The sequence below is a fragment of the Felis catus genome, chromosome D3, assembly GCF_018350175.1.
Source record: "Felis catus isolate Fca126 chromosome D3, F.catus_Fca126_mat1.0, whole genome shotgun sequence".
NCBI classification, from domain to species: Eukaryota; Metazoa; Chordata; class Mammalia; order Carnivora; family Felidae; genus Felis; species Felis catus.
In genome coordinates, this window is record NC_058379.1 from 67091097 (window position 1) to 67117091 (window position 25995).

Here is a 25995-nt window from a genome sequence, read left to right on the forward strand (position 1 = left end):
AAATAATACTACTACAGAGAGACCCAGCCCGGCTGCGTTCAATCGATTAGTAGTACTGTCTGCCCTTTAGTTATTTTCTAGCTCACTGCCAATTTTTGGTTTTCTTCTCAATGTCGTCATTATATTCATTTACTTCCTTTCTCTCACTCTCTATGTGAAAATAATACCAAACTACTCGTTTCCTTCAACTCTCCTACGAGTGGCTCCCGGGAATGAGGCAAGGAACCTGTTCTACAGGCACTGAATCAATGTTGTGAGTGCCACTCTTGTCCTGGAAGCAAAGACTCTGTCCTGGGAGAACCTCACCTCTGTGTCTCTCTGTAGGGGAGAACATGAAGGAAGCCTCCGGATGAAGACAGAGTTACTGGTGCAGATGGATGGGCTGGCTCGCTCAGAAGATCTCGTGTTTGTCTTAGCAGCTTCTAACCTGCCATGGTAAGAGATCTTAGTACATTTTAAATGCATTTCCATGAGACACTGAGCACAGATGAAGACGTTATATTGCCCAGTTTGGGCAAAGTCTCAATGTTTGGTTCCAGCCCTGGAAGATTAATCTGAAGTCTTTCTTGGTCAAGGCCTCAGTCCTTGCTATCTGTACCATGAAAGAATCTGCCTTAAAAGAAGGAACATAAGCCAGGCCTACCACTAGCAATACTTAAAATGGACATTTTGAAGGGTGCCCGGGTGGCTCAGTTGGTTAAGTGTCCGACTTCAACTCAGGTCATGATCTCATGGTTCGTGGGTTCATGACCCATGTCAGGCTCTGTGCTGACAGCTCAGAGCCTGGAGCCTGCTTCAGATTCTGTGTCTCCTTCTCTCTCTGCCCCTCCCGCACTCATGCTGTGTCTCTTTCTGTCCCTGTCTCAAAAAGAAATAAACATAAAAAAAATTTTCAATGGACGTTTTGAGTTTAAAGCCAAATTATTTACTGTATTTATGCAGGGCTTTGGCAGAGAACTAATACAATGCTAAAATCTTTAGGACTCAGGAATATTCCAGAAATAATATGTTTATTCTTTAACAGTATTAAAATCAAACTTTTTTTAAATTAGGAGGAAAACCTTTAATGTTACATAGTAAATAGGAAGCTAAATAATCTCTAATTGAAAATATAATCTACTCTCTGAGTGTTTTATTCAAGCTGTATCCCAGAGTGGTTAAAGAACAATTCTAGAAGTAGAATTGGGAAATAAGAGATGTTGACTAGGGAAAAACTATCTACTTGGAGAGTATATTTAAAAAATAACTCTAATTCCTTTATAGTCCCAAGAATATTTTCACACACGTTATCTCTTTTGAGGCAGGTAAAACAGGAGACAGATAAGGAAATGTTGTTCTTCCCATTTGCAGGTAGGGTCCAAGGTCAAGGAAGGTCAATCCACCCAAAGTCAACAGCAAATCTGCAACAGAGCTGGGACTTGTGACACTGTTCCCCCACCCCCACCCCATCCATTTGTGTTTCTACATTCAAAGATGAATGTTGTGCATGCTGTTGTGCATGCTGGTCATCTAGGCTCCCAAAGAAGTCACTGAAAAGAGATGATGACATTCAGGTGGAATCTGTTATTTTAAATATATTCCTAATTTCAGCCTGGCTCCACCTCCCCTCAAATTTATAAGACTGCACTAATGTGTAAGGTGATCAGCATCTTATGTTTTCATGATAGAGGCATTTATATACAAATATTACAGCGGAGTCCAAACAGAGAACTATCATTCAAATAAACGATTGCGAAATGCCTCCGAGAAAGGACCTCTGTTGCTTCAGCTGTTTGCAGTGGGGTTGGTCATAACCACATTCCTCATGTCCCGGGGTGACTGTGGGAGTCAGCTGGGGAGGGTGCGTGGAAACTGAAGCTTCGTGCATGACTCCGGGACCGTCTGTGCCCCCCGGGGAGACCTACACGTTTTCTAGAGGGATAGAGAAACTTCTACTGCCAGTGAACACCTAGGGTTTTGTTGAGGAAGTTTCTGTGCTGCCACAAGTCCCCTGAGGTGATCATTTTCGGTAAACCCCACATAAAATGGTCTGAGAAGAAAAAAAAAAAAGACAATCAAAAATTAAAGAAGCTTAGAAGGGCTTTTCCAAAAGAATTGCCCCTCATTATGGCAAATGGCAAATACACACATGCTTTTGGGCTTTGCTTGCATCATTACAACGTACCTTCGGATCCAGGGGTGCCTGGTGGGCTCCATCAGTTAAGGGTCAGGCTTCGGCTCAGGTCATGATCTCGCTCTTCCCAAGTCCCAGTGCCGCATTGGGCTCCGTGCTGACAGCTTGGAGCCTAGAGCCCGCTTCACATTCTGTGTCTCCCTCTGTCTCTCTGCCTCTCTCCTGCTCACTCTGTCTCTCTCAAAAATAAATAAACATTAAAAATTTTTTTAATTAAAAAAGATATGTTCTTTTGGATCTGTCCTTGAGCAATGCTGGGCTCTAAAAAAACTTTTTAGTATGAAAAACTCCAAACAGACACTAAAGAAGAGGAAAAAGCACCATTTCCCAGTTTCAGTAACTAACATCTTGCCTGATTGATATAATCTATTCTTGCCCCCTCCCTCATTTTGCTGCAATGTTTTAAAGTATATTCCAGACTGTCATGTTACTTCTCACAAATATATTTTACTATACATCTTTTTGAAAAGGACATTTTCGGCACGTCTGAGTGGCTCAGTCAGTTAAGTATCTGACTCTTGATTATCGGCTCAGGTTGTGATCTCACGGTTTGTGAGTTCAAGCCTCACATCAGGCTCTGCATTGACAGTGCAGAGCCTGCTTGGGATTCTCCCTCTCTGTCTCCGTCCCTCCCCTATTCATGTGCGCGCTCTCTCTCTCTCTCTCTCTCTCTCCCCCTCTCAAAATAAACATTGAAAGAGTAAAAATAAAAAAGGACATTTTCTTATATTACTGTACAATGCCATTATCATACCCAACAAAATTAACAGTGATTCTTCCATATCATCAAATACCCAGTTTATATTCAGATTTCCCATATTGTTCCAAAATGTCTTTTTAGAATTGATTTGCTGAACTGGTATCCAAACAAGGTTTGCATTTTGTAATTGGTTGTTCTCATAAGTCTCCTTTAATCTAGAATAGACTCCCCCTCCCCACCCCCACCCCCCCCTTTTTTTCCCTTAGTTACCACTGCCTTGATTGCTGCCAGGGAGACTGTCCTGTAATATGTCTAAATTTTCTGAATTGTGCTCATCATATCCTTTAATGGGAAAAATAATATTTCGAGACTGAAACCTCACAATTAGGGGTGCTCCTTGCTAACTGGGTTATCATTGCTTCTTGGCCTTTTGACTGGGCAGAACTAGGGAAATACACAGGTTTAAAAAGGGGCAAATAATGAATCCATACCAGTATCGCTCATTCAAATGTGAGATTACAAGAGTTTTAGTGAAATTTTTGATTTTATAGCCATAGCTTTTCTCTAATTGGGAAAATCACAGTTCTTAACATTAATACAATTAATATTCATCTAATCCTAATATGTAGATAGATCTATTTTGTATTTGTGTGTGTAACAGAGTTTCTCTGTAATAATACCAATACTCTCAGGACAGCAACATTTTGATGAGGAAAATGGTACACACGTGGCCCAGGATGGAAGTGCTAATTTGGGATGTCTCAATGTCAGCGCTATTGACATTTTGGGCCAGTTACTGACATAACTGTTGGCTGAGGGCGCCGCCCTGTGCATTGTATGAGGCCCCCAGCACCCCTGGGGTTTCCTCACTAGATGCCGGTAGCATGACTCCCCATTGTAACAGCCCCAATTTGTCTTCAGACATTGCCAAATGTTGCCTGGGGGGCAAAACTATCCCCGGTTGAGACTCACTCAACAGAAGTAAGTGACAGGCATTATATAGAGACCAACTGTCACATGCCCCACAGGTGAACTCATAAGGTTTTTTGTTTGTTCTTTCTAACACCATAAAATAAGTGAATTTGGTTTACACACACAAAAGGTGGCATATCGTATAAATTGGTCTGTATCTTGATTTTTTTTTCTTAACCAAATATTCTGAACATAAAGTTCTTCCTTATTCCCTTTATAGCTGTGTATGTTCCATTTTGTACCTCTGATAATCTACCCCAATCACCTGACGATGGGCATTCGGGTTATTCCTATTCTTGCTATTATGAATAATGTTACAGTGAGTAATGGTGCACATATACCACTTTGTGTATTTGCCAGTATATCTTTGGGATAGGTTCCTGGAAATAGAATTGCTGGGTCAAAGGGTTAATGTGCATGAAATTATAGTAGAGATTGCCAAATTTCCCTCCATAGAGGTTGTACATTTTGTATTCCCACTAGTGTCCTGCTTTCATTACTTAACATTAGAGTGAGAACATTTCCAAAGTCATTAAATAATTCTTGAAAATTGGATTTTGTAATGGCTGTCCAAAATTCCCACATGTGAATATACCACAATTTAGTTAATCATTCCTTTCCTATTGAACATATATGATGCTCCCAACTTTTTCTCTATTATAAATAACACTGAAATGAACTTCCTTGAATCAAAATCTTTGACCAAAATTTGGTTATTTCCTTAGGGCAGATTTCTGGAATTAGGATTACTGTGTAAAAGGATAAGGATGATTTTTAAGTCCCTTGCTACATATTGCCCAGGTCCGTTTATGAGGAAATACTGCATTTTTATCAAGGCTTTGGGACAGACCTTTATCTTGGCTTTAGGGTCTTCCATGAGGGAATAAAATTGTCTGATTAAAGCACACTGTCCTTCTGGCGGAAATAACTAAATCATACCAAACTATATAAAAACCCAATCTTAAAATCCCAGAAGAAATTCTTTATGGTTGGTTAGTGGTAATGCTCACCTGTAGCATCTTTCAGGGAACGAGGCTACTGTTTACTACTCGCTAACTTATCATTTTCCCTAGAGGAGTACATTCTGTCCCAAAGGGTTCGTCATTTTCTCCCTTCTCCGCAGTGAGATGGCGTGCCCCATCTTTTATTCAGTGCTTCTTCTCCGAGGAGCACCTTCGCTCATCTACACTCTCATAGGACAAGAAGGAAGCAAGAAATAATAGTACATCTGTGTCACTAAGCCAATGAGTGAATAAGCATTGAGAAGAATAACAAATGTTGCATTTGTAATATTATCATTAAAATAACAGCCACGTAAGAAATATTTAGTGAGCACAATTGGGGCTAATTTGACCCGCCTCAGTTGTTAGGTATTCACAAACTCAGACCGAAGAGTCCAGAGGGAAACAAAATACTGAACAGGGCCATTAAGGCAAATGCTATCTTTAGATGTCTAGTTAACTTGATGATAGTTTGTACAACTAAGGTGTGAAAATTTTATGTGTGAGGTATGATGAAACTCATCTCTTCTTTACCATTGCAGAAGGGCTAGAAAATTCATTATCCCTCTTAAAAAATCAAACACTGGGTATGACCAAATTTTGGATTAAAAACAAACAAACCCAAATCCTAATATTCAGAGGAAAGCATAAGATCCAAGAGATTATTTCACTGGGGATGTGCAAGAACTTACCTATGTAAACTGATTTCTTCCTGTATGAACTGCCTCCTCTCTGGCATGATATTTCTTTAAAGTGTGTGCATGTGATTGAAGAGCTCAGCATACAGAACCTCAGTTCCTTCCACAGTATCTTCACGCATTTCATAGGCTCCAGGGGAAAGTCTCATGCCTTCACTATCATTACTCTCTGGATCAACATTTCTCTGAGACTGGTCTGCCACAGGTCAGCATTATCCCAAAAAAAAAAAAAAAAATAGAATCTAGTGATCTAATAATTTCAAGAGATACTGAATTACAGACAGTTCAACTGGTTTCCCCCATGACAGGACTACTCAGTGTCTTTAAGATGTCATTGGGTGTTGTGACTCTCCAAAAGTAGCTGTGAGAAAGCAGGACTTTCCACACGTATATGATCCAAGAGTCCTTTCCTCAAGGAGCATCTTACAAGGCCAGTGTTCCATTTGAGAATGCTCTGGGAAACAGTGGTTTGCCTGAACTCACTCTGATCTGATGACTGCATCCTTCGTTGTAACTGCATTCAGTCACGCTTGCAGGCTTTTCATCTTTCATTGTATTTTTGTGTCTACCAGTGGTCAAATTGTTTTGCTTGACATTGCTTCTGTCCATACATAATATCACTATCCCATGCAATAATAGTAAGTCCATGATCCTCCACATGAGGTTGATGAGTGATTCCAACACAAGCAGGAAAGAAGTGTGTGGTGCAGGATTTGGTAGGTGCAATGGGGAAGGCATGGGACTGACTGAGCAGGAGATTGCTAGCAGTAACCTTGCCCTTGTCCCATTCACACCTTCCTTAGTTTGCTTGGTTCCACCAGACACACATCTTTTTCAACCTGGCCTATTGGGCATTACTTTTTCTTCTTAATGGCACAGGCTGACACATGAACTATATATATATTTTTTTTTTAATTTTTTTTTCAACGTTTATTTTTGGGACAGAGAGAGACAGAGCATGAACGGGGGAGGGGCAGAGAGAGAGGGAGACACAGAATCGGAAACAGGCTCCAGGCTCTGAGCCATCAGCCCAGAGCCTGACGCAGGGCTCGAACTCACGGACCGCGAGATCGTGACCTGGCTGAAGTCGGACGCTTAACCGACTGCGCCACCCAGGCGCCCCACTATATATATTTTTGAGTTTATTTTGAGAGAGAGCGAGTACGCACATGTGAGCCGGGGAGGAGCAGAGAGAGAAGGACAGAGAGAATCACAAGCAGGCTCCATGCTGTCAGCGCAGAGCCTGACGCGGGGCTCAATCTCATGAACTGTGAGATCATGACCTGAGCCAAAACCAAGAGTTGGACGTTTAACTGACTGAGTCACCCAGGCGCACCTGAAATATAGGTCTTAAAACCAAATGTTATAAATTACTCAGTTGGTTAAGCCTCCAACTTCAGCTCAGGTCATGATCTCACGGCTCGTGAGTTTGAGCCCTGCATCGGGCTCTGTGCTGACAGCTCAGAGCCTGGAGCCTGCTTCGGATTCTGTGTCTCCCTCTCTCTGCCCCTCCCCTGCTTGCACTGCGTCTCTGTCTCTTTTGCACTCCATCTCTCCAAAATGAATGACCATTAAAAAAATTTTTTTAAACCAAATTTTACAAATTATAAAATATAACTGTTTTATAGGAAATGTAAGTGCTAGGGAAAAGGTACTCATAATTTTACCACTGTGACACAAGTATTATCATCTTTGTATATACCCATCTGGTGAAAATGGTTTGGTTATTTGTTATCATTTATTGCCTGTGTAGCTTTCTGTGGGATTTTTTTTTTCCCAAAGGAGGAAATAGTTCTACTGTTTTGGGCTATGCAGAAAAGTAATACAAATTCATAAAATATTTTATATGCCTCAGTATTGCTTGAGTGAATAGTCCCCTGTAACTGTACCTTGGAAAGATATCTTTCCAGAGTCTTCTGTGTGTACAGGATATACGTACATACACAAAATTAAAAATGTGATCATCCTATGGATGCATATTATTTTGTTAGATGGCCTGTTTTTCTTTTTTCTTTCACTTCATAGATTGTGGACCACTTTGAAAATCTACCCAATCCCATACAGAATTCCACCGTATGGGTGGGCCATAATTTATTTGATTTTTCTTTTCTCTTGAGGGTTTTAATATGGCATCAGCCTGTTGAGCCGTGCTCTTCCCACCATGACTCAGCTCCCAGCTCAGCCCCACAGACACACTTAGGTGGGGGAGCAGTTTTTTCTTTGGTGTTTGGCTGGAGTAGGGCAGGTATTATCAAAAAGGTTTTCTGCCCTGACAGACCTCCTATTCACGGTCCCTTGGAAAAAGAAAATGGCCTTTTGTCTGTGCATGTTAGCAGTGTTGGGGCCCAGGCTTCTCCAGCACCCCAGCGGGGATATACGAGAAGCAAAAAGAAAACCCAGAGAAGCCACTGCCACGTGATCCCTCAAGTCCTGAAGTGCCTAGCCTGTCCTCCCTCTTTCCACCTTTCAGTGTTTCCCAGTGTTTGTCTGCTGTATCATATCCAGAGATTTTTGGTTGTTAAGAGGATGGGCTATTCCATCTTGGCCAGAAGTGAAAGTCTCTTCTCGTTGATTCCCTTTTATCTTTTCATACATCTCAAACACATCTATTTTATGCTCCAGATCAGTAGGGTCTAATTCTGTTGGATGGTGACCTTACATCGAACGAAGCAGACTCCATCTGTGGGTCTTCCATGTGCCCTTCCAGAGAAAATTTGTATTTGACTGTGTCAAGCTTTCGACCACTTGAAGCTAATTCCTCACCTTTGGGTTTCTTTGATCATGCCAGCGAGGGTAGGTCTGTAGTTCTGAATTACGAAGGCAGATTTCTTCCTACCCTCATGTGCAGATTTCCTGTTCCTTCCTTAGTAGTGGGCATGTTTTCTAACCCACCCTTTCATAGAGGATGTGCCTTCGTTGTTTTATGTGATGGGCCTTGATTCCACCTCCCATCTTGAATGGGGCCAAGGCCTTCTGTGTTATCCAACATGTAAGCTTTCAAATCTAAACCTTTTTGTAACTAAGAGGCAAATACCTCAGGTAAGCCACAGCTTCAACTTCAACTGCTCAGTGTTGATTTTCAGCTTCCTCTTCATTTTTGGTCCTCAAGAATTTGGCCTTGCTTCCTTATGGGCTCATTCATTGTGTATTCAGAAAGTGTTTCCTATAATTCATCATTTTTAAAAAATTCTTTTTAATGTTTATTTATTTTTGACAGAGAGAGAGAGAGAGAGAGAGAGAGAGAGAGAGAGAGAGAGAGTACAAGCAGGGGAGGAACAGAGAGAGAGAGGAAGACACAGAATCCGAAGCAGGCTCCAGGCTCTGAGCTTTCAGAGCGGAGCCCGATGTGGGGCTTGAACTCAGGAACCGTGAGATCATGACCTGAGCTGAAGTCAGACGCCCAACTGACTGAGCCACCCATGCGCCTCTAATTCATCATTTTTAATGGGGCTTTATAACAAGAGATTTCTGGATATCTAGAGTTTTTCATTTTGTTGGAAACAGAATCTTCCCATTCCGCCCCCTCAATTATTGATAATATATTTGTTGGCAAGAGTAATGGGAATATATCTTCTTCATTGGTATTGTGGTAATTAGGAATACTTTTCATTCTTTATTATAAAGAAATGATGCTCTTAACCCAAATGTCAGTAGCACATAAACTGAAACAATTGCTCTAGACTCTACCACTGAATCCTCTTGTGTCAGGCTTGTGAGCTCAGTCCTGAGAACGAGCAGCAGAGTCTCTGGAGATCAGAGGCCCCACATGGAGACTACATCTTTCAGTTCATCTTCAAAAGCATTGCCCAGCCAAGTGAGTTGGATGAATCATCCCCCAAAATCATTGTTTCCCTTATTTTCACTGGAGATGAAAATAGAAAATTTTATTCCCATTGCTCCAGTTGATGTTGACTTTCTCTATTAATTAGAACAAATGACTATGCAATGCTAATTTTCAACAAAGCATATAAACCTTCATAAATAAATGCTGGGTTTTAAGGAAGCAGATCATTTTAGATGAAGCCAGTAGCCCTGCACCAAGAGTTCATGCATTCATCCAAATAGTATTTATTGAGCATGTATTTTGTATATTCTGCATGATGGATGGATGGGGAATTCAAGAAATATGGTTGGACTCTGGAAGTTGGCTATCTGATGGGACAATGAATGAGATATAAACACAAATAATGAGACGGGGATATAGCCAGTACTATGTGAATGGTACAAACAATAAGTAAAATAGAATTGTATAGGGAAGAGGCAATTTCTGATAACAGAAAATTAACATTTATTCATTTTTGAGAGAGGGAGACAGAGTGTGAGTGGGGGAGGGGCAGAGAGAGAGGGAGACACAGAATCCGAAGCAGGCTCCAGGCTCTGAGCTGTCAGCACAGAGGCCGATGCGGGGCTCAAACTCGCAAGCCATGAGATCATGACCTGAGCTGAAGTCAGACGCTTAACCAACTGAGCCACCCAGGCACCCCTGATAACAGAAATTTAAAAGAAAAGCAAAAGCCTTTATGGAATAGAGCACACTTGAACTGGGCTTGTACAAGTGACTTGGCTCTTGGTAGGCAAAGTGGAAGAAAATAGCTTGAGCAGCAGCTCAGGTAGGATGGCAAAAGGTGGAATCAGAGAACAGGAAACAGCCCAGTTTGGCCCAAGTGGAAAATGTAGATACAAGTCAGCTTATGTGGGGTTCTGGGAGGGAGGCAAAGTAACCTTTAATGCTTTATGCACTGGCTCCCCATTCTCCACTACAGAATACTGCATCCTTACCCTGCCCTTCGGGCCGCCATGATCACTCCATGTCGGTCATGGACGTTCTGCAAAGACTGCTTACAGAACTGAAGGTTCCTTTCCTCCTACCACGCTGAGATAGTTTGAACTTCGTATGTTTTAACTATTGAACGAGCGAAAAAGAACTAGGCTGTTTCCAAATTCTGTAAAATTTGGAATTATCTCTGCCCCAGGAACCACACGGTTTAACAGGGGAGAAAAAAAGCAAAGAGCCGGGGAAAGGCCCTGACGGTTTGGCACAGAAGCTGGGGTGCTCAGGTGCAAGGCCTTGGAGCCCAGGTAACTGTCTAGGAGGCCGGTGAGCAGAAGTCCAGCAGCCAGGGCCTGAGGCCTGTGAGGCTTTGCTGTGTCTCGTGTCACTCTTGCAGTTTGCTTCGGCCTTCTGAGGTGATGAAAGTACCAGATAATCCAAGTAAAGGAGACATGAGAACAGAATAACTAGTCAAAAATCAAAACGTAAGAGCTGAAGGGAGTGTTTTCTGCTTGCCACACGTTAAATTTCTTCATAGAAATATATTGGCAGAAAGAATAATTCCTGGGTACATTCCATTTGTCCTTTGTTTCCTCCCTTGTATGATTATATTATTATTGATGTCATTAAAAGTGCATTCATCAGACCTGGCTGTCAGAGAGTTGCACTTATTTTGTGCCCACAAGTAGTTTTGAGGTAAATCTCTTGCTTTAGGGCATTAGCTGATCAATACAGACATCTATAGTGAGGTATTGTTTTCCCGCCTCCTGCGTGACTCCATTTTCCTAAGGCATTCTGGGGCTCTGGTCTTCCTTTCAATCAGAAGTCACTCAGGATGGGATGGGGAGACCCAGGAGAAGGTACCCCTACAAAAAAACCTTCCTTCTGCAGTCCCTGCCTTTGCAGAAGGGGCAGCTGGTCCAAGTAAAGGCCTTGAGAGAAATATGGCAACTGCTTATCACCCCCAGCCCTGTAATTTCCTTCAGTGTAGTCTCTGTTCCTTGTTGGGTTTTAGTCTGATCTCAAGTCCCAGGTTTATCTTTGAAGTTTACAGGACCAACATTCCTGCAGTCCATGGCCAGAACCTCCCTTGTATTGCCTTTAGTTACTTATAAGTAGGAGTCTGTCTTACTAATTTCTGTGTATCGGAGACATAGCAGCGACAATACACTTACTTGTCAAGTGGTCAGTGTTGCTGAACTGAATTCCTAAAATGTGAATTTCGTGGTTTCTCCCCTATTAAATTATCCCTCCCTCCCCTCCTTTCCTTTCCCATGCACTTCACCTGCTCCTCCGATTCAGCCACCACACTCTGCTGTCTGAATCCACTGTGGATTCATTCAAACATGCCAGCTCTCCTATCAATTTCATCTTCTTGGAGACATGTCTGCCAGAACCTTCTTGCCAACACCACACTGCCCTGATGATCCTCTGTACCCAGTAGATCAGGAGACCCTGGGACCTCACCTCATCATCCTGGAGACTTCCTTCTGTTTCTTGAATCCCACGTAGCCCTTTGGTTTGGTTTACCCTCTCCCTTTGGTCTTCCAGCACTTTCCTGATAAAGGGTGCAATGGAAGGTAAATAGGCTTTTAAACACTTTTAGTGTTGAAAACATCTTTATTCTGTCCTCTAACTTAATTGTTTGATCAAGATATAAACTCCTACATTGGAAAGTATTTTTCCTCAGAAGTTTGAAGGCATTGCTCTATTTTTTTTAGAACCACTTTCTAATTTTTTTCCAAATTTTTATTTAAATTCTAGTTAGTTACTCTATTTTCCTTTAGTATCTCACGCTGCTGATGAGAAGTCTTATTACTGATCCTGTATATGGAACCTGTTTTTTTCTCCCTGGAAACTTTTATACTCCTCTCTCTGTTCCCAAGGTTCTGAAATCTCACCGTGACATGAGCTGGCAGTCGACTTGCTGTTACTATACTGGCATCAGACAAGTCCCTTAGGTACAGGCTCTGAAGTCTCACTGTTTGGGTCCAAATCCACTGCTATACCATTCACTAGCTTTCTGACCTCAAGCAAGCTACTCAATCTCTGTGCCTCAGTCTTCTCATCTTAAAACGGATATAAAAATAGTACCTACCGGGCGCCTGGGTGGCTCAGTCGGTTAAGTGTCTGATTTCAGCTCAAGGTCATGATCTTGCGGTTTGTGGGTTGGAGCCCCGAGTCAGAGCCCATGACGGCTCAGAGCCTGGAGCCTGCTTTGCATTCTGTGTCTTCTCCTCTCTCTGCCCCTCCCCTGCTCACACTTTGTCTCTTTGTCTCTCTCTCTCAAAAATAAATAAACGTTAAAAAATTAAAAAAAAAATAGTACCTACCTCGTAGGGTTGTGTGAGAGTCTAAAGAGTTAGTATCTGTACATTGCTGAACCCAGTGCCCACCGCTTAGTAAGTACGACTGAAGCAACAGCCTATATTAATATCTCAAATGCAAAAAAACAATTTCCTAGAGTTTTCAAAGTTTCCTTGACCCTGTGCCTTAAATAGAAATGTTGGCCTTGAGAGGGGGAATGGCTGGGGGGTGGGGGGCGGGGAGAGGGTCTAAGTTTCTGACGTAAAATGAATTTCAACAGAGTGAGGCTGATAAAGAACAAAGCAAATACAAAAAAGAAATAGGTAATTGTTACTGCTGGTAAAGCACTCCCGGACTATAGATTCTCAGCTCAGGACTGGAGGAATGACAGGTAGAGGCAAGACAGAATCTTTCAAGAAATCTGGTCACCCCCCAAGTTAGGATTCACATATGCTCCCTGAAAGGGTATTTTCATTTTTCAATTTAAAAGGGCAGAGATTCACGATGAAGGTAAGAAGAACACGAAGATGCACTGGAAATTCTGTGTTTTTATGAATGAGAAATATCTGGTGATGATGGTTTCACTGTTACTGTCTATTAATGGATAAACCAGACCAACGTGCAGGCATTTCCTAATTTTTATACCTAGGAAATCAAATAGATGTTTCCCTCAATTCTAGGAACCTGAAATGTTAACATATAAAGAGTTCACAAATTCACACTCAAAATGATGTGTTAATAGGAATGGTAATTCAAGGTAACCAAAGAGCCCCAATTAATGAGGGAAAGCTCAATTTTACATAATAGTGCCAAATAATACATTTGGAATGAAAAAAATTTTTAATCACTGTTTTGCACCACTCTCGTGAAATAACCAATTCAAAGATCATTAGCAGATGCTAAGGCCACTAGTTGAAAGGGGATAGGGAAAATGGTATTCACCTGGTGCCAAAGTATTGTACGTAGAATTCTTACTACTTGTGAAGAGATGTTTACAATGGAGCTGTCTATGGTCACGAGGTGATCCCAGTAATTAAACACCACACCATGACAAACATGTGGATCCCAATGTAATGAATATGAACACATAACAACTGTGAAATACACTAGCCCAAAATCATTACCCTGATTCTAATTAAGCTTTTAGACCTAAATTCCATCTTAGAAGACAAGGAACAGACAACCAGTTACACTCTATGATGAGGAAAATATCAGCAGAGTCCAGAATGTGGGATACTCTACAACTAGCCTCACCGTGGTCAAGGCAAGGTCCAAAGCAAGGGCAAGAAGACTGGATTAGATTAGAGGAGATTTAAGGGAGATAACCAAATGTAATGCATAATTCTTGACTGGATTTTGGTTGGAAAAGCTCTAGAAGATATTTTGGGGATCACTGGAGAGATCTGAATATGGAATGAGCACTAGACATATTATGTAATGTGTTAATTCTGTTGGGTGTCATAATGATATTATAGCTATGTAAAAAAAAAAAATGTCCTTATTGGGGAAAATGCATGCTAAAGCATTTAGGGGTGGGGATCATGATGTAATCTACTTTGAAATAACTTGGCTGGATAGATATGAAGCAGATATGGCAAAATGTTAAATGTTGAATCAAGATGGAAGGTATATGGATACCCATTGTTTTATTCCAGTTTTCTATTTGTTTGGAAATTTTATATTAAGAAGTTTAGGGTGGGGCACCTGCGTGACTGTTGGTTGGGCATCTGACTTTTGATTTTGGCTCAGGCCGTGATCTCATGGTTCATGAGATCAAGCCCCATGTTGGGCCCTGTGCTAATAGTGCAGAGACTGCTTGGGATTCTCTCTTTCTCCAAATAAATAAATAAACTTAAAAAAAAAAATCAAAACAAAAAGAAATTTAGGGAAATGGCCTGCAGATACAAAATCACATAAATCTGGCCTGACAGTGTTTTGGGAGGAGCAGGCGTGAAGGACTCAAAGGGCCACATTTGTGTTGAGCATCCTGGAAGGACGCTCTTTGAGTTCAGTGGAGCAATGAAGTGAGACAGTCATTCGCTCCAGAATGTAGGAGAGTTTGGGAAGAATTAATGTACTTCCCAGAGTGCCCAAGTTATTGTCAGGAATAATAACTCACTGGCAGGATCAGACTGAATAATTCATGGTACAACTACAATGGGAATATTCAAGTTCAGTTGTTAGCTGGATTTTTTCCCCCACCTGAAATTATCTCCTTTACATGAGGTATTTCAGGGATGTATTTTCTTTTTTTTTTTTAAACCAATTCTTTCGCCCAAACGACATGAATAATTGTCCGATCCATTCAGGTATAGATGTAGAGTAACAGTTAAAATGCAGAATTGCTTCCTACAATGCTACATTGTTCTTACAATATAGTTGTCACTTAAGAAGTGAGCTGAGGGGCGCCTGGGTGGCTCAGTCGGTTACGCGTCCAAGTCTTGATTTCAGCTCAGGTCATGATCCCAGAGTCATGGGACTGAGCCCCTCGTAGGGTTTCATGCTGAGTGTGGGGCCTGTTTGGGATTCTCTCTCTCTCTCCCTCTGCCCCTCTCCCCTAGTCATGTGCACTCTCTCTCTAAAATTTAAATAAATAAATAAATAACTAAATAGAGTTGACTGCTCCAACTGGTCCCTCTGTTTCCCACGTGATCTCAGGGAGCTGGACTGTGCCATGTTACGCCGCCTGGAGAAGAGGATTCTGGTTGATCTCCCCAGCCGGGAGGCCAGGCAGGCCATGATCCACCACTGGCTGCCCCCTGTGAGCAGGAGCAGAGCCCTGGAGCTGCGCACAGAGCTGGAGTACGGCGTGCTGAGCCAGGTAAGCTGCCCTGGAGGGAGCATCTGCAGGCCAAGCAGCCGCCACACGAATCTTCTGGGCAGGGTCTTCTCGTGAGCTGTTTGGGGCATATTCCTTGAGTCACTTAGAAAAGACCCACGCGGCCCCAGAAATGCAATGGACCTCTTGTTCATGAGAGTAAGCTCTCTGTCCCTTGGAAACATTCAAGCAAAGAGAAACAGTGTGATGTCGTGGGAACAGCACAGGGTTTCAACTCCGAGAATCAATGGTCAACTCCTGATCCTGCCCCTTATTAGCTATGTGGCCTCAGGGAAACCACTTACTCTCTAAGCCGGTTTCTTCTTCTGAAAAATGGGTAACCGATATGCTGCAAAGGATTACTGTGCTGATGAAACAGCAAACTTTTACAAATGGAAATGGGGGTACATGTCTGCTACCCCCACGGTCACTGGTATCACTGCCTCCTGAGTGGACACTTGAACATGATGTTCTCAGATTCCTCAAAGGCAGGTATGATCTTATTTACCAGAACAAAAGCATCTACCAAGTTTGATCATGCTTGGATTTGAGCACAAGGGCCCATGAGGTTATCATGGGCAGGCTAGTCCGGCATCTTCGAGCATGCAGTGGATGGTGTTAGGAAGTTGTTAACTGCCCCGTTTCCCAGGTTACCCAGACATATAAGCAGCTTCTCTCCCTCCAGGCCTTATAGATCTGGGCATCTCTGTGTATGTTCGTGGGGGACAGAAAACAGATTCCAAACAGGGGCTCCGATACCGGGTCTTGCCTATTGAAAGTAATCGCCACCAGTGTTCTGCCTGCTGACCCATGGCTGGTTTGTGGCTATTTCAGGAGACTGAGGGCTACTCGGGCTCAGACATTAAGCTTGTCTGCAGAGAAGCAGCCATGCGGCCTGTGAGGAAGATCTTCAGTGCCCTTGAAAATCACCAGTCAGGTACGATTGGGATCACAGCAAAGGTGATCTGGGAGAAATTGTTTTAAAAAATCCAGCTTTCACCAGCAGATGGAGCCTTGCTCCTGTTCTCGGTGGCTCTTGGCACCTGCAAACATTCTTTGGTCAAATTGCCCTTTATGTACTCAACTCGTTTCTCCTCTGGTGTTCTTTTGGATCAACTTTGCCCCAGATAATAAACTCCTTAGGGCTGGGGCTTTTATTTCTCTGGCAAACTATGATGCTGGGATGGATGCATCTGCAGCACTATATAACTATTAAACACTACTTTGATAGTGATACATTTAAGTCATATTTTTTCTCTGGGCTGCAGGAGCCTAGTCGCACATTAAAGAATTTCTTCCCCAGCTCTCTTTAGGTTTGTCTTTTGCTGCAGTAACCATTAGGCATGCTGCATTATGCATTGTCTTGAAAAAAGGTCTATTAGCATCTCAAGAGCACTGATCACCTTAAGGTCATACGCTGTACTGTTCCTGCTGTGTTTTTATCTAGAGAGCAGCAATTTACCTGGAATCCAGCTGGATACAGTGACCACTGCCGACTTCTTAGATGTGCTAGCTCACACCAAGCCTTCAGCAAAGAATCTGACTCAGAGATACTCAGCCTGGCAAAGTGAGTTCGAGTCCGTATGAAATCACATTTATCCCGACCCGGCCACAAAGACAACCAAAGAGGCTTCCTGATTTATTAGTGTAAGCGGGAGAAGAACATAATGATTGGAATAGAAAAAGTTATCCTTGAAGACCGAATTAGTTTGAACAACCGTACTATTTTGGGACTAGGATATATTTTTGTCAAATTTTCATGACTGATGCCAGCAGTATGTTGGAGATTTCAATTACAGGTGTATTTGCTATTAGTCACGCAGTGGAGACTTTTCTCACAAATGGACTCTGTACAATTTCTTAGTGTTCCTTGTTTGCGAATTGGCATTTTCATTTTGAAGACAAAGATGCAGCTTGGGAAGTTGTGTTGGAACGTACAGAGCGGCTCTGAGCTGGGGAGCCAATTAGAAGCTAAGCTTGACGGACCATCTGACCAGCAGATGGGCTCAAGGGTGGTTAAGAATGGGTGCAGGAAAGGAAATGTAGTCTGTTTCCTCTGACAACATCCTGAATCTCCTCTGTTCTCCCTAACTCTGACCCCAACCAGTATTTTTTTTTAATGCTTATTTGAGAGAGAGAGAGACAGAGAGAGAGAGAGAGAATGCACACACAAACACGGTGTGTAGGGGAGGTGCAAAGAGGGAGAGAGAGAACGAGACAGGGAAAGAGAAAGAGGGAGAGAGAGAATCCCAAGTAGGCTCTGCGCTCAGGCCAGAGCCCAACATGGGGCTCAAGCTCACGAACCATGAGATCACGACCCAAGCAGAAATCAAGAGTTGGACACTCAGCCGACTGAACCACCCAGATGCCCCAACCCCAACCGGTTTTTTTCCACAGCAAACCCCTACCAGACGAGTTCCCACCCAGAGAAGCTGCTGATCCACTTTAGGACAGGAGCCTCTTGAGCCTAAGGCTAATAGCAGGGGTGACTGCACACTGACACCACCAGCTACCCAGTCTGAGTGTTCGGAGTTCTGGCGCCTGATAACTAACATCTTTGGATTCATCACATTTCACGTCCCACATACTCTGCCCTTCTCTTTCCATTGCCACAGATCCTCAGTGGACCCAAAGCTTAGGATGGGGAACCCAAGATTCTAGAGGAGTCGTCCTGAGTCTCCCCTGCTCTTGGACTTCTCCACATCTCCTTACGGGGTTGTAAACGGTTGGAAGCATCTCCCTCAGAATCTCACGATCTGAGGCATCTACTTCCAACTCGTGATGGCTGCCAATGACATGGCGCCACCCCTCTTGCCAACCAGAACTTACCTATGGTAGTCACCTTCCTCCGTTTCCCCTCCTTGCCTCATTTTCTTCATCCCTGCAAGGCAGACTCCTCCTTTGAAGAAAAACTTCCAGGAAAAGGGACATTCGGATAGCTAAATATTCCAAAGGACTTTATCCTAATTTGAAACAAAAACCAACCATTTTGGGGGGGGGGTACTGATTATTTTGGGCAGAATATTCTCAAATGCCTTTTACAATGTCATTTCATGGAAAATATAGTCAAACTGAAAACATACCATATATAACGAATCAAAAATAAGCAAAAAGATCTATCTTAGTATATGTGAAACTTAAACTTCTTAATGATCGTGAAGGTCTTACACGATGCGACACTAGTGATACCCCAGATGTAGAAGTCTTTCAACTAAATGGCCTCAGACTGCTGTACTGCTGAATTTCCAGCATCTGCTTTCCACGCTTCGGGTTGTCTTCCTTGTCGGGCTGTCAGCTGACATTTCTTACAGCTGTTCGTCCATTCGCTTGTGGCCACTACCATCCTTTCCGATTTCCTAAAATCTCAACTGGTTGGGACCTCAAGTGTTGTTGCTGATTTGTCATGGTTGGGAAGTAGATAGGTTTGGGTGTGTGGACTTAAGAGTGAACAGGTAAAGGGGGGCAGAGGAGACGCCCCTGTGGACAGCATGCTTTGTGACAATGTTTGGCCCCTTTTAGCTCCCTGCTCTTCCCTTACTCCATTCAGGGGAAGTGTGATTTTGCCATCCGTCGCAGGAAATACACACAACCGCCCCCCACAACAGCGGACCATGTACTTGACACACCTCTACATCCTTCCTCCGTCTCCAAGTTCATGCTTATTAATACCTCCATCGTATTCAATCCTCCTCTCCTCTTTTCCTTGGAAAGTTGGTCTGTAAATAATCATGCATGTGTGTTTTCAGGTCACGCTTTTATTTCAGTGGCTTTATCAGTTTCATATGCTATCTAACGACTTCTTGCTTTGGAGGAAGTGAAAGGTAGCTCTTTCATCACCCCGCTCTGTCCCTACCAATACATGTCTTTCCCTACCATCACCAAATAGTAATAATTTTAGGTTAACTCAGTGATCAGTACTCCTAGGAGAACTGTATACTGTTCATGCAGGCCCAACTAGTGAATCAAAATTACATTTCCTTTTTTGTGGAGTTTTGTGTTTTGGGAATTAGTAACTGCCTTATCGTTTGCTTCATTTTTGAAGTACTTATTTTGATTTTTTGCAACACATGCTCCTATCTGTCTGATCTTGTCAGGTACCTATCAGTATTTGTTTCCAAATGGCCACATATCAGGTCAACTTTTGATTCCATCCACATATGCTCTGGTCCTAGAGTTGTAAGGGGAAAAGAACCAGGGAACCATTATAGAATAAGCAGAGATGTACCTGGTCCCCTGTCGCTCACCCTGGCTCACCCTCACGCCCAGCCCACTATCCTTAAGGCCTTAACTTTCCTGGGTCCACCCTTCCAGAGATAAACTTCCATTCTCCTGGCGTGGCTGGGGTTCTCATCTGGATGCTCAGAGTGGGGAGGCTTTCCTGGGGCTCCAATCACTTCGTTTACCAGCTTCAAACTAATTCCTTGCTTCTCAACCCTCACACCTCATCTCCTCTCTATCTAGTGTCTCCAAGCCTTGGATCTTTGAGGTTCTACAGGATGACTTTTGTCTTTCTTTGCACTGATTTTAGTTATCAGCAACCCATCTATTTTCCATCCTTCAAATTACTATACCCTCTCATCCACTGGTATCTCTTCTTGTGGGCTGTCCTTGTGAGTTTATACCTTCCTTATCCCTTAACTTTCATTTTTAGTGGGGCTCTGAGATAGAGAGACCAACTAAGACATACGACTAATTTATGTTTAGAGTCTCTTATTATTTAAAAAGTAGATTAGAAGTGTATCCAAGTTTATGAGGATATAGGAGCCTGGCCTGGGAGGACAATTTAACTTAATCCGACATGTGGTATTTTCTCCCAACGCAGAAGTCACAATGCCTATAGGAACTCAGAACACAGTAACATATGGGTAAAGTAAGCTTGGTGGAAGATAACCCAACATTGCCACGTCTTCCAGTCTTCCTAGGAAAACCAGTGGTCATCGATCTGCATTTGAGATCCCCTGATCTTCAGATGTCAGCAACTAAGGTTAACTATCTACCTTTAGAATTCACGGCTTGTCTCCACATTTCATTCGGGTCACCATCAGAAGCCTTCCCAGATGGGCTCTACTTCTCTAAAATTACTCCCTCCCTCTTCTTCTTCATCACTTAGCCATAGATCTATTGTATTAAGTAGGTGTGTAGGTTTTATTGTGTTAGCCCCATGGTTGTGGTACTTTTTTCACTGTTACTGAATGAACAAAATGTTCTTTAAAATGAGCACTGTATCTGCTTTACAGGCTAGAAGCTGTGATTACTGTCCCAAGGCACTCAGCTCACTGCACATGACCTCTTCTACGAGAGGACTTCTACAAAATATCTTGAACTTGTCACAGCCCTTGGGACAGTTCAATATATTTTTATATGCTTCCGTTCCCCAACTAGAAGACATGCATCTTAGGAATTGGGAGCTACATTCTACTCTGTCTTCCTTTGTACTTTATCCACAGTTGGCATTTAATAATTTGGTTTCCTCAGGCACATTAACCAAAGAGAAGTTGAGATGTGTAGGACGTGAAGGTAAGCACTGACAAAAGGTATTTAAAATTGTTTGATTTTAACACATAATGTAAACGATAAATGATTTCTGGTGCTCTCGTGCTTGCTCTGGTTGTCCCTTAAAGAGAGCATGCTTTGGGGGTACTAGGCCTTGATGGCTGACATAACAGAAGGTCAGCAAAGGTCCTATGTGTTTATGCTGAAGAAGAGTTTTTATGACAAGTCAAAGGAAACTGATAATGCAAACATGGGTTTATGCAAGCAACTGCCAGTATGAAAAAGGGATTCTGCTGTTTAAGGCAGGGTATTTCAGTGAAATAGAGGAGTGCAGTTTTAAAAATTCTTTACTGTAAGTGCCCAAGGATTTCAGTTCCATGCTACGCGAACAACCACTGAGTGCAAACTAAATGAACACAACCCGTGTAAGGTGTGGTGACTTTCGGGTCTAACGCGGTACAACAATTTTTGAATGTAGGGTTAAGGGTGAGGTGATGGCACTATCCTTCCAAGGGCATTCCTGACATCCAGGGCTACAAGTGTTTGGTGGCTCGGACAGATGTACAATGGTGGGCAGGAAGAGCTACGGTGAGACCAGCTGATTCTGGAGGTACAGAGAGAGGTAGTGGGGCAGCTGTCCGTTTCCACCACCAGACTGCTCTGCCCTCTTCCACACCCGGCATGCACCTGGCTGACAGCAGAAGCTCAGTAATCCTCCCCTGACAGTGGGTGTTCTCTACTACCCTTTCCAGTCCCCAAATGGGCCTAGGAGAGGATTACAGTAAAGCTGAGGCAAACACTGTCTCTGAGGTCATATACCATGGGGTAGCTCTTTAAATGGGACGGCTGGAAAAAGAGGTCTTTTAGATACTTCAGTTATTACATCTCCTCCAAGGCAGACCACCCCGCTGTGCTGGTAATGTTTACAGTAACCCAGGTCTAAAATAAGATTTTTATTTATCCTCACGAACCTCCCTATGGACACGTCAGCCAACAAACCCTATATAATGTTTGTTAAATAAATAAAACATCAAACAAAGATTTTAATGGCCTATAGGGCCAAACTAGAATGGAAGAAGGAAGCCATTTCTCTTGGCTGGGGGCCTTATGCTCACATGGCCTTATCCATTCCTGTCATTTTGTTTGATCCCTGACCCATCAGTGATGTCTACTTCTTTGCTTTAGCTCTAGTCTGTCTCCAGAGCATCAGATCCACTATTTCCAAGTGTCTGATGGGACCTCCCCTATAGGCAATGAGTCTAAAATGAGACTTATTTTCTCCTCTCTACTCATAGCTATATGTTCCAACATTAAATTCCTATAATATTTACAGCTGGTTTGTACTGGTTCCGTAACCATCTGAGTGCCTGTGTTGCAGGAGATACGATAAAGAACGAGACCCAGTCCTGTCTGGTGGGCAGAAGGGACATGGGAGGACCAACATATAATCTAACAAATGGTATGAGGGCAAGGAGGAGGGAATGCCTCATTCCACCTGCAGTCAGGTGGACATCAGAGAGGAGGGCCACTGGAGTCCGAACAAGGTCTTGTATGTTCTCCCTAGCTCCTCCACAAGGAAGTTTCCTCAGGGCAAAATCCTTGTCTTATACACGTGATTATTTCCTAGCACGGCACTTAGCACATGTAGCAACCAGCAAACACTCGATGGTGCCTGGGTCAACGAATCACTCACCCAGGGACCCAGGTAACAGGCCGAGGTTGAATACAGCACATCCCCCAGGTACCGGGCAGCACACTCTACCTGCTGCTGAGCGGCTCTCTCTGTGCCTCTGCGCGTGTGGTTTAGACGGAATAGAATGTCTCGCTCTTTTTGAATCCTCAGGAAGACTTTCCCCATTGAACCAACTGTAGAGGTGAATTCTATCAACCCTTACCAGATTACCTGGTGTGGACAGTCCTCCTACACCTGCATCATCGTCAGCACCAAAACCACACAGCACTCAGCATCTGTCCGATTCTACTTGATACACCGGTCAGGCGTTTCACCCCCACAACAAGCCTAAGTGGTGGGTGCTGGCACTGTCTCCACTTCACAGACAAGTCTAGGTGACTTGCCCACGGACCCAGCTCATTAACTGCTGGCTAGGCCCCCGAACCTCTGCTCCTGGCCATTCCACTCACGCCTCTGATCTGGGGCAGCAGACCCAGCACACGTGCTTTGCCCTCTAGGACGTTTAAGCACTAGGTCGGGGCATCTGCAGAAACAAGAACAGAGTGATCGCCAAACCACTGAAAGGAGAGGGAGCTGCCATTTATTTAGCTATGCTCCCTCCCATCCAAGACCAAGCTGATCTCTAAACAAGCATCAAAGCCCGAAACTCATTAACATCAGTGTGTGCTTCAATAAGGTGAACACCACAATGATGTACAATTACATGCTAATAATTCAATGCCCAAGAGCCCTGTAAAACAATTGCAAAGGCCCAGGATTATCACAGTATGCAAATGCACTAGGAAAATCATTACCTACTTAGTCCCCTTCATTTTGGTGGGCTTAACATGAAAAGAATAATCCATGCTACAAGACGAGATTTCATTTTACAGCTGTAGTAACCAAGTACATAAAAGCTTGAATCTGTCCCAATAGCTTCTAAAAGATTTTTCCCATAGTGTCAGAGGCAAAAATAATGAAATCTTGCAAATGTACAGTTAATAGGACCCTGGTGGACACTAACTTCAAAAATGCATGGTCTATAAGACATTAAAGGCTTGATTTTAGTTTCTGCACTGTTCCTGTTAATAACAATGTCTAATTAAAACATCTGTAAAATACTGATAGTTTTAATTTTACATAAAATTTCCAAAACAACTGTTACACAGTATAATAGGTATCTGCAATGAATAGGTTATTAATGGAAATATTATTTTAAATTAAAATCAGGTTCTAAATTTAAATTAGTCATCTCTGGCTAATGAAGAGAAAAAGAAGTCACCCGTGCTGGGAATAATACAGGAGATAATCTAGTTTTCAACATCCGTTAAAGCAAATTCACTTGATCACTTGGGCTAAAGGACAATTTATTTTGCTTCTTCTGACTTGTACTCCACTTGGCACTTCTGATGGATTTCACAGCTGAGCTCAATGTTAAAACCTTAGCCCGACACACTTTTTGACACATTATTTTATAATTTAAAAAATGCCATTCACTTTTATTCACAATCTGAACACTCCCCCCTCCCAATGTGCCAGTGAGGAGACAGCAGAGAACACGACTCCCTGCAGGAGAGTCCCCCTCCCAGCCCTGCCTAGCCTGATGAATATTTTAAAAGGAATGACATAAAATCTCAGCTTTCCCTTTCTCTGGGTCTCATCTTCTTTTACAAAATAAAACAAAAGGGATAAGCAAGGCTCAGTGGCTGGCTGCAATTCAATACCTTTCTTTCTAATTAATGCACAATAGAGGAGGGTTGGTCCATGTCTATCTCTGCGGGCATGGAGTTGGGGAGGGATTCATTCCAGAGTTGCTTCTGATTCACATAAAGGATCACAGTAGATGCTGCAGGATGTGGTCCACAGCATGAGGGAAGCTCTCACAAGTTAAGTAAGGAGGTGGATTAATTTTTTCTTCATCTGCTGCTCGATATTTCCCTGAAATGAAAGTAAAGCCAGTGAGCAAAGGCTACTGTTAGGAGGCCATGTTAATCACATCCCATGAGCATCTGGGCGGCCACGGACCACCCTGGCAAGTACTAGAGAATCGGGCTCCACGTCTCCCAAAGCATCTCCTACTGAAACGTCAGACGCAATGAGGCGATTCAAAGAAATATCACATCCAACATTTTCCCAGGACTCTGGTCTTTCACAATGGACACTCAAAGGGCCTAGGTCACCTGGTGGCTAAGGTTTCCTTCAGATCTCCACAGCTGGTAAAATCATTTTCTTCCCCACTAGCCCTAAAGAAAGGAACGATGGGGGAATCAATGCTTTTCACTAGAAGCCAGGACACCACAGGGCAGAGGCCCTGTCAGCTCCTGAGGATAACTGGAAATGGCCTGTGCTCCTGCCACACAGGGACCCTGTGAGCCTGACAAATGAATGCCCAGGGGTGGGGATGGAAAGTGACAGATATGCACAGGCCTGGGCCAGGCCGGATGGTCTGCCCAGCAGGGCACCGCGGGGCAGGTACCCTGCCTGTGTCTCCCCATCCCTCCGGCTCTGGAATGCAGGACCCACAACTGAACAGCCTTACACGGAGAGGAACCTTCCACACAGTGGTCACAGAGCTTTTACAAATGTCAACCAGATGATGCATGGTCCCTCTTTAAACACCCTTAATGGGTCCCAAATGCCCTTCAGGAAGAACCCAAATCCCTACTGATGCCCACCAGGCCCTTTGTCATATGGCCCCGGCATCCCTCTGACCTTAGCATGTGCTGCTTTCACAAGACTGCAGTCCTAGACTGGACCTGGCTCTCTGAGGACCTTCACACCTGCCATCCCCTCTGCTTGGAGCACTCTTCTCACCTGGCTGTCTCCCTGATGCTTCAGGTCAAACTCCATATTCCCATCCCAGTTAGACCTCCTCCTTGTTGTTCTCTCTCGGCACTCTGTTCCTTGCCTCCACAATATTTACAAGTTCAATTATACATTTATCTGTTTAATGTCTGTATCACTCCTAAGACGGAGTTCTCTGACAGCAGGGGCCATGTGTGTTACATTCCCCAGTGAGTTCATTCCCAGCACTGAGCACAGCAGCCAGCACGTGGTGAGCATGCCACATTTTTTTTTCCTTAAAAATGAGAAGGAAGGAAGGAAGGAAGGAAGGAAGGAAGGAAGGAAGGAAGGAAGGAAGGAAATGCAGAACACTGCTTCAGCTGAGGCCCTGGAGACAAGGCCAAGTGTCCTGTAGCCACACAGGCTGCCTTGTTGCCTCCACACGTCCCCCTTCTCTTTGTTCTCTCATCCCTTTTTCTGTGATCTCTGCCATTCATCCTTTGGCACCTTCTGGGCAATTTTCCATAAATCCAGCTCCCCTACCAACAGACCCACCGTTTTCTACAATTCCTTCCATTTTCTACAAGTACCTCTTCAAGAGGCTTT

General features: G+C 43.3%; 2 protein-coding genes and 2 long non-coding RNA genes across 19 annotated transcripts in view; 1 reads left to right on the forward strand and 3 right to left on the reverse strand.

Moving 5' to 3' along the window:
* Positions 1-2289, reverse strand: part of LOC109493435 — a 36503-nt gene extending 34214 nt beyond the window's left edge. For all 5 annotated transcript variants that reach the window (XR_002737346.2, XR_006588343.1, XR_006588345.1 and 2 more), the window contains exon 1: positions 307-2289. This is a non-coding gene — a long non-coding RNA (uncharacterized LOC109493435). The remainder of the gene's footprint in view (positions 1-306) is intronic.
* KATNAL2 (katanin catalytic subunit A1 like 2) overlaps positions 1-17254 on the forward strand; it is a 68137-nt gene extending 50883 nt beyond the window's left edge. For all 8 annotated transcript variants that reach the window (XM_045042217.1, XM_045042219.1, XM_045042220.1 and 5 more), the window contains 4 exons: positions 325-435; positions 15281-15443; positions 16275-16377; positions 16888-17254. In XM_045042217.1, coding sequence (XP_044898152.1) covers positions 325-435; positions 15281-15443; positions 16275-16377; positions 16888-17027 — 517 coding nt within the window. In that variant the 3' untranslated portion in view covers positions 17028-17254. The remainder of the gene's footprint in view (positions 1-324; positions 436-15280; positions 15444-16274; positions 16378-16887) is intronic.
* LOC123381422 lies at positions 3150-12474 on the reverse strand. The gene is made up of 4 exons (XR_006588347.1): positions 12414-12474; positions 11783-11873; positions 5539-5740; positions 3150-5028 (listed from the first exon to the last, which is right to left on the reverse strand). It is a non-coding gene; the product is annotated as an uncharacterized LOC123381422 (long non-coding RNA).
* Positions 17255-23719: 6465 nt separating the features above from the next.
* The window catches only part of HDHD2 (haloacid dehalogenase like hydrolase domain containing 2), a 37996-nt gene continuing 35720 nt past the window's right edge, over positions 23720-25995 (reverse strand). For all 5 annotated transcript variants that reach the window (XM_011288014.3, XM_011288013.4, XM_011288016.4 and 2 more), the window contains one exon: positions 23720-24543. In XM_011288014.3, coding sequence (XP_011286316.1) covers positions 24440-24543 — 104 coding nt within the window. In that variant the 3' untranslated portion in view covers positions 23720-24439. The remainder of the gene's footprint in view (positions 24544-25995) is intronic.